The sequence below is a fragment of the Simochromis diagramma genome, unplaced genomic scaffold (assembly GCF_900408965.1).
Source record: "Simochromis diagramma unplaced genomic scaffold, fSimDia1.1 OVJJ01000304.1, whole genome shotgun sequence".
NCBI lineage: Eukaryota > Metazoa > Chordata > Actinopteri > Cichliformes > Cichlidae > Simochromis > Simochromis diagramma.
The window spans coordinates 16,783,229-16,791,142 of NW_024387030.1; the positions used below are offsets into that span (position 1 = coordinate 16,783,229).

Sequence of the window (7,914 nt, forward strand, 5' to 3'; positions counted from 1 at the left end):
TCTGAAGACATGTTTTTCTGAGTGTATAGTCCCGGTAAATACATAATAAAAAATAAAAAAATTCAAATTTCTTCTCAGAAAAAAAGAATTGCGAGGAAGAAAAAAGATGAATATTGTGTCATATCCTCCTCCTTTTTTCCCTCATCCGGTGAGAGGACAACAGCGGAGACGCCTTTCGCGCTCTGATTGGTTTTCCAGATGTAACAACGTCGCTGATTGGCTCAAATATTGCCGCTTCTGAGCTTCTATTTTGAACATAAATACGAGCAGCTTCAGTCCTTTCCTCACAAATCAGGGGTTGTCAGAGAGGAGGTGCCTTATGCTGTAACTCTCCGGCATAAACAACAGCTATGTGGCTTTAGTGATTTGGAAAGACCAAATCTAGGTTTTACACCTCACGGAACCACCGTCTAACTTACGGCCGGTGTTTTGCTTCGTATTTTTGGAAATGTAATCTCAATTGTGCCTAGCTAGCTGCTTAGCTTCCGGGTTAGCTCGAAACTTTGACTGTCTTGCTTTCTCCGACTCGAAATTCAAACCAAATCTATCATACAGTAGTACCCCCGCGTGACTTTTGCACAGATTTGACAGCGAAAAAAGCAACATGGAATCTTTTTTTAGCAGGATTAGTCCTGTTAAGACGAACAGGCCCGACCGGATCCCCGAGCTTTCCTTGCTCTCTCTGCCTGAGCACAGCACTAAGACCTCGCACTGCAGGAATCTGTTTTCCCCTGGGCCCACGGCTGTGCTGTCTCCTGTTACCAATTTGGCTATGGACATGAACAATTTAGCTGGACTCGGAAGGTACTACTAAGACGTTTTTATTTGTTAATTATTTTCATGTAACTGCAGTTCCCGTTTTTCAAACCACTAACTACCCTGTCATCTGTTTATTCCTTTTGATCGTTTTTTTGCAATGCACAATACGTTTCAGTCTTGACATTAAGGAAAATTTTCTGTTTCTTTCTTTGTCGTGCAGCCAATGTGATACCCCGAAAAGGAGAAAGCATGCACCCCTCGAGAAGGTTCCCTCCTTCGCCTCTGACGTCTCATCTGATGCTGGTGAGACCCCGTTAAAGCTATTGTCTGTGCTAATTGATGCTATAAGGCCAAATGTTCATGGACTGAATTTGATTTCAAGTCACAAGATTCGATACGGTTATGCGGAATGTAGTATTGTATTATTTATTTTAGCTGCAGTAATATTTTATGCATTGTAATTTACAACTCAGTTACGACTCAAATGTCTCAAGTATAGTCTTTTATTTATTCTTTTTTTTTAAATTTTTTTTATTTGTAATTCCAGTCTTCTAATGTAAAGTCCTTACTCCACCAGACAGTTCACCTATGCACTGTAATATGAGAAATGTGTGTATACATGTGGCAGGTCAGTATCATCTATTAGTGACACATATCTCTTCCTTCAGGCCTGGGCATGGATCTCCCCAGCCCACTAGATGCCATCGAAGTGGAAGACACGTAAGTTAAACTATCCTCCTTCTGACTATTGTTATCAGCCTTTGAGCAGTGAGTCTCCTTACCCTTTTGCCCCTTCACCCGACCCTCCACCCCCACCCCAGTGCTAGGGTTCAGCAGCGCTAAGCACCATTTCCCATCTGAGGGATTAATATTTCTGCCGTTGACTTTAAGACGATGACCTCGCTCCTTTTACTAGACAAAGCAGATTAGCTGATACACCATGTGAGCTTTACTTTCTAAATCAATGTAGTGTGACATATTATGGACTTAACTTAATAGTTAAATATTGCAATTTTGTAGGTGGGAAGTAATACAACTGGGACAATATGCTCTGTAAAATCAGTTGGAAACCCTAGTGCTGCTCACTGAAAATACTGTTGCACTTGTGCTCAGCGTTATTATCTTGATCAGTTTGTTAGCATACCCTCAGCTGCCTAATCTTGGGTGGCCCTTTTCCTTATTCTCAGTTGGGTGAGTCTCTGCCCTGCAGACATCTGCCGAGGTCTGATGTGAGTTCTTTTGCAGCAGTTGGTGCTCAAGACTTCATTCACCTCCTTTTACAGCTGTTAGGTTGCTAGGAGTTTTCCATGATCGGGGGAGGATGTGGCGTGCGTGCTCTGGTTTGATAACCCACCCCCTCTGAGCTTTGGCACACTCTTCTACTGCAGCCTTGTTTCAATAGGGAATTGAGGGCTGGAGTTTCTCTGCATCAGCTATTGAAATCAGGGCACCCCCAGAGAACAGCTGCCCTCCCTTCTTGTGGTCTGCGCTGAATGGGACACGCTCCCCCCTCGACAAACAAAAGAGCTCTTGCAGAAAGGGGGCTTTGCAGCATCGGCTCCAGCAGGCATATGGTAGATTAGCTGATTTCCGCATCCCTTCCCCTGACCTCCCTCCCACCGCCTGAGCTCTCAGGCCCACTTATTTAGCATACAGGTGGGCCGTACTCCCAATGCAAAGAGTACGTCTTGCCTCCATGCATTCACCCAACTTCCTCATGTTCAACCGTTCCTCTCGGTGTCTCAATAGAGTCCCAGATTCTTTGTAGTTTATGAGTATGCAATGTTTCGACTGACAGTTGAGGCCTTCCTAGTCTCTTTTCTTAGCAGATCTTATTGCAAGAATATATTAGTTTTGTAATTTTTGAAGCATTCCTTACTCTTCTTTCTGTTACAGATTTGAAAAAGCCATTCGAGAGTCAAGCAGAGTTGTCAATGAGTAAGTTTTGTACCTGGTATTATCCCCCCCCCCCCCCAAAAAACAACATTGCAGAGCAGTTTAATTTTCAAGCCAAAAAAAAATCTTATCTCCTTATTTTATTGACTGCAATTCTTTTCTCTGCCATCTGTTGATTATAGGAGAATGCCAATTCGAAGAATCAACTCATTGCCCGTAAGTATTTTACAGCTTGTGCGTTATGCGTACACATATTATCTGTTATCCCCAGAGATAACAGATAATGTCCTGTTGTAGTTGTGATTTTGGCGCTTGAATAGCATTTAATCTTAAAGAGGAGTTGACAGTACACATAAAACACAACTTAAACAAACCATACAGTGGAGGTTAAGCCTAAACGCGTTGCTAACTGATTCCCTTTTATTCCCCCACTCAGCTCCAGCTCATGGCCTTCAGTCCAGCTCTGAAGGGGCAGCAAAATGATCCAAACCGCTATGGAGTATTTGGTCAGCAACCTTCCCAAGTATCCACCTCTCAGGATGAGAATAAGGAGAACATGCCAGAGGTCAGTTGGACCAAAATCATTTACTTAAGTCTCACTGCCTTAGAACTAAGGCAATGCTATATGAGCTTTTATTACTGTGGAGACGGCATTTCATCATTTGGGTTAAAAACGGGATATTTGCATTTTATGTAAGTGAAAATTATTAGTGTTATTAGCAGGTGCTTTTATTAATCTGTCACGTCTGTGTTGGCATTCCTTGTTTAAAATGCCCTGTGTGGTTTTTTTTTTTTTTTTTTTTTTTGGGGGGGGGCGGTTCTTTCAGGAAAGCTTTGAATTCAAGAAACCCACCAAACCTGCTTCGCGGTGTCGTGGGCGATCCTTTAACAACGGGCAGTCTAAGGATACCTTTGCCTGCCGTCCCAGCTCCGCCCCAGCCCTCATGGTATGTGAAGAATCTGTCTGCAAGTTAAAAAGGGGTGATCTGCTTCTCGAAAGATGCTGACTGACTTTTTTTTCATTTTTATATAAAGCTTTCTTCACCTCCTCCGGTGCAGCAGCTTGACTTTCATGACTCCAGCCCCATGTTTCTGAGAAGTTCCTCCCTCACCTCCTCAAATGATGATGAAGACGATGGCTTTTTGGATGTACTTGATGACAACATGGAGGTGAGTCCCTGCCATTCATGTTTTTATGGATTCATTTTTTTTCTGCAATTCCTTTTTGTCAGACTTGATTTTTAACGTCACCCATTTGTTGTTTGTAGAATGACTCTGGGGTACCGATGGGCATGGCCAGCTTACTCACTGCCCCACTGGTGGCTGACAGTATAGGAGAAGACTCTGTAAGTGTGCGTACTTTAGGTGCAGTATGTAAAGTGTGTGCCTGGTTTTCTCAGTAGCCACAGATGACTTATCCATCTTGACAACCATTTTACAACAAACACAATATGTCACAGCATAGTATAAAGAATAGTCCTGATGTATTTTGATGCAATCACCCAGAATAAATTTTGATGCTTTGCTGTCATAAGTTGTAGCACCTCACGCAAAATGTGGGTTGAATTTAAAAATGTACTTATTCTCGCATTTCTTTAGCCTGTGATTCGGTGCAGACCACGAAGCCTGTTTCGCTCTCCTTCGATGCCCAGTCCTGTTTCCCGTCTCTCTGTGAAGCGCGCTGACCGCCCCGGAGATGAAAATACACCCATCAGGGTGAAGAGGCGGCGTAGCCTTGCAGGAACGCAAGTAACCACCCTGGAACAAAACCCAGAATCCCCAAGAATGGTAAGGCCATACTGCCTTGGACAACATGCATCACTTTTGTTGTTGTGATAGTTGATGCAAGTTAGTTGGATAACTTGAGATCATTTTAACATGTTGGCCAATAACATGAGGAGCTGAGGTGAATGGGAGGAAGTAGCAGCATCGTCTTTTAAATGAAAACAGAATGAAGTGCATGCATGCTGAGATTGGTCTTACAGCATTGCTCAGGTCTAAGCCACACGGTGCAAGATTAATAAAAACTGTCTTGTGTTCAAAAAACGTGCTGTCGAGCTTAAGTTCTATTCTGATTGAAACATTTAAAACCAGTGATAACATGGAGCTGCTGTTCTGAACAGACAGCAATGATCTGTAGGCGTGATTTAAAAAATCTCCACTGACCATCTGTCACCCAGCTTCTGAAACATCCACTGAGGCTTACTGGCTATTGTTCCAGGCTTTGAAGCTTATCTTAAATCGCTTCATTTTCTCCTTGGCTACCTCGGTAAGTGTCCCTCTCCTCTCTTTCCAGGGCTGCTCACTGCTCCAGAGGTCCAAGTCCTTCTGCCAGGCAGAGATTGAAAAGCTGTTGGACGGTGAGGCTGGTTCTAATGAGCTAATAGGTGATTTCACCAAGGTAAGGGAGAATGAAAACTCTTCTGTGTGCTTGTTAGTTAGTTGCTTGAAAAAGTGGAATAACGAAATCCTCTTTCGTCTTTTAGCCTTTCGTTCTACCCACAGTGCATGGAAAACACCAAGACCTCAAATACATTACCTCAGACATGGTGAGTAGACGTACTGTGTCAAAGCGCTCAGTCCCTTCACAGTAATCACTGCTCCTTTTGAAAACATTAAAAGTATGTTCTGTGTGGTCTTTAGATGGTGGCAGCTCTCACTGGCCAGTTTGATCATGTAGTTGAACAAGTCATCGTCATTGACTGCCGCTATCCTTATGAGTTTGAAGGAGGACATATCAAGGTGAGTCAGTGACAGACATTGCAGTATACATAAAACTCGAGTGTTTCCTAATTTGTGTTGGAAAATCGCACAGAACGATGTGAAAATCAGTGATGGATGTTTTCAGTAACAACTGTGGGGGGGGGGGTGATGATGTAAAAACTGCTTAATTAAAGACTTCTCTGTAGGTGATCCATCCCTGAGCTCTAAAGGTATTTGTTTTTGTTCCAGGGAGCGCTAAACCTACACCAGGAGGACCAGGTGAAGGACTTCCTCCTCAAGAACCCGATTGTCCCATCCAGCCCAGACAAGCGAATCGTCATCATCTTCCACTGCGAGTTCTCCTCGGAGCGCGGCCCCCGAATGTGCCGTTTCGTCAGAGAGCAAGACCGCGCCATGAACGAGTATCCCAAACTTCACTACCCCGAGCTCTACATCCTCAAGGGCGGCTACAAGGACTTCTTCCCTCATTTTCAGGTTGGGTTTGATTTGATTCTCAAGGAGTGAAATATAAATGCTGGTGAGGCCTTGTGTATCTGGACCATAATGCTTTGGTTTTAGTCCAAAGAACTGCGTGCTCATGTTTTAGCATATCAGTTATCACAGACCCACATGAATCTCAGCTGTTCAGTCATCTGAATCCTCTCATCTCGTTCTCTTGTGCAGGCACAATGTGAACCTCAGTCTTACCGACCCATGCACCATGAGGATTTCAAGGAGGACCTGAGGAAGTGCCGCCTCAAGAGTCGCACCTGGGCCGGAGAGCGCAGTAAGAGGGAGATGTACGGACGACTGAAGAAGCTGTGAGCACGTCCTCATCTTCCCAACCTCCCGCTAAAACACACTGCCTCTCCATGAAACGGACTCAGTGCAGCAACCTCATGTGTCTAACGCCTCATTCTAACCAAGGAGAAATGCCTTCTGTGATTGCGCCAGCAGAAAAGGGGATTTTTAAATTTCCTACAAAGTTTCATTTATAGCCAATTTAGTTATTTATGCGAGTTAAAGAGGGAAGGATGTGGAATGATGGATCCTTGATCCTTGAAGAAATCAGCAGTGCAGTGAACAGATTTTATAAAGGTGATTTTAAACAATTTGTATGTTTTAACAAAACAAACCACTAGGACCTACTGCCTGTTTTTTACCTTTCCTTTTACTTTTTTTTTTTTTTTTTTTTTAAATATAAGCTGGCATTAGTGATATGAATCAATGCCATATTGCAATATACAAACAGACCACACTGCCAGGACTTTGTCTTTCAGTCCCCCCACTGGATTTATTTTTTTTTTTCTTTTAATGTCATGTACTACATTATATCAGCACTTAATTAAAGAAAAAAAAAAGTTGAATTAGAGAGGTGTCCCTGTCCCCAAGATTTTTATATATATATACATACACACACTTTTTGTTTTTTAAAGAATGATTTGAGTATTCTTTGAAGTGTGCATTTCTCCATCATTCTAAAATGCAAATTGGATACTTAATGATAACATGTGAAAGCACAAGATCAATGCAGAGCTTTGCCCCATCACCTCCACCCACATCTGTTGCAATAATTATTTTCCTCAGTCAGAAGATACCAAAGCAAACAAAGCTACCTGTTTACTTTGCAGTGAGATTTCTCTGATGCTGCAGGTCAGCAAGTGTGGACAGATTTTTTTCTTTTTCTTTTTCTGTCTTATAAGAAGTCTTTTGTTTCGCTTTGACACCTTTTAAAATCCAGAGAGAACTGTCTAACCCTCTGCCGAGCTAATAATGTTGGTTTATAATGAGCAGGGTGCTTTTGGTATTTTGGTTCAGGCTCGCGGGGGAGCTGCTGAAATAAAGATCTGATGTGTGTTGAAATGAGATGAATAGCAGCCTCTTCTTTCTGAGTTTTATCACGCAGGATTTTAAAATTATATTTCTTTGCAAGTAGTTTGTGAATGAATAATACTTTTTAAAATAAACTTAAAATTCTTTAAAAATGGTTTGTCAGAATTATTTAATAAAATCAGGTTTAAGTTGAGCTTGACAAACTTAAACCTTTATGGTTTTGGCAAGACCATCAAAGATCGAAAGTGTTGAGCTCTAATGGCCACAACCACTCGTGCAGAGTTTAAGGGACTAAAAGTGCTCACTGGCTTCATGATTGCCACGTCTTTGAGCTGAAACCAGTTGTTCTATAAGAAAGTCTCAATGTTCAGTATGTATGTCCTGCTAAGGAGTTGAGCTGCTTTGGTGAGGTACGAATACTAAAATTCATACTTAAAATTAGGACTATCAGTTCATAGATATATCTATCTCGGTCTTTAATAAGGCCTAGATTTAAAAATGTACAAAAGGCTCAATAGATCAATACTTTTATGCAATTTTTAGCCTTTGATGCATTTGAATATACTTTATATGTGAGTGTAGTCAGTTTATTACCCTGCTAATTGACTGCTTTCTTTGAAAAGGCAGCAGGTTTCCTGTCAATGATTAATAATTAATTGGTTGCCCAGAGGGAGTCTCTCTCCCCCCCCCTGACTATTTTTCTGATTAGTGTTGAAAATCAAT

The 7,914-nt window shown here is 42.0% G+C and overlaps 1 protein-coding gene across 2 annotated transcripts; it reads left to right on the forward strand.

The window, feature by feature from the left end:
* The first annotated feature begins 264 nt into the window (after nucleotides 1–264).
* On the forward strand, nucleotides 265–7,224 carry cdc25b (cell division cycle 25B). Of its 2 annotated transcripts, none has more exons than XM_040042341.1 (15): nucleotides 265–804; nucleotides 980–1,062; nucleotides 1,428–1,479; nucleotides 2,656–2,697; nucleotides 2,838–2,871; nucleotides 3,092–3,220; nucleotides 3,483–3,602; nucleotides 3,691–3,825; nucleotides 3,924–4,007; nucleotides 4,255–4,443; nucleotides 4,952–5,056; nucleotides 5,142–5,204; nucleotides 5,299–5,397; nucleotides 5,608–5,853; nucleotides 6,043–7,224. In XM_040042341.1, exons 1-15 carry the CDS (start codon nucleotides 605–607, stop codon nucleotides 6,181–6,183), a joined length of 1,722 nt encoding a protein of 573 aa, XP_039898275.1. In that variant the 5' UTR covers nucleotides 265–604; the 3' UTR covers nucleotides 6,184–7,224. The 2 variants fall into 2 exon arrangements, with proteins under 2 accessions (XP_039898275.1, XP_039898276.1); XM_040042342.1 differs by having other exon boundaries at nucleotides 3,924–4,001.
* Nucleotides 7,225–7,914: the final 690 nt, after the last annotated feature.

Coding starts and splice junctions, on each gene's coding strand:
- cdc25b (XM_040042341.1), top strand. CDS start 605: ATGGAATCTTTTTTTAGCAGGATTAGTCCTGTTAAGACGAACAGGCCC. Junction 2,698..2,837: donor TCAAGCAGAGTTGTCAATGA/GTAAGTTTTGTA, acceptor TGTTGATTATAG/GAGAATGCCAATTCGAAGAA. Junction 5,854..6,042: donor ACTTCTTCCCTCATTTTCAG/GTTGGGTTTGAT, acceptor TCTCTTGTGCAG/GCACAATGTGAACCTCAGTC.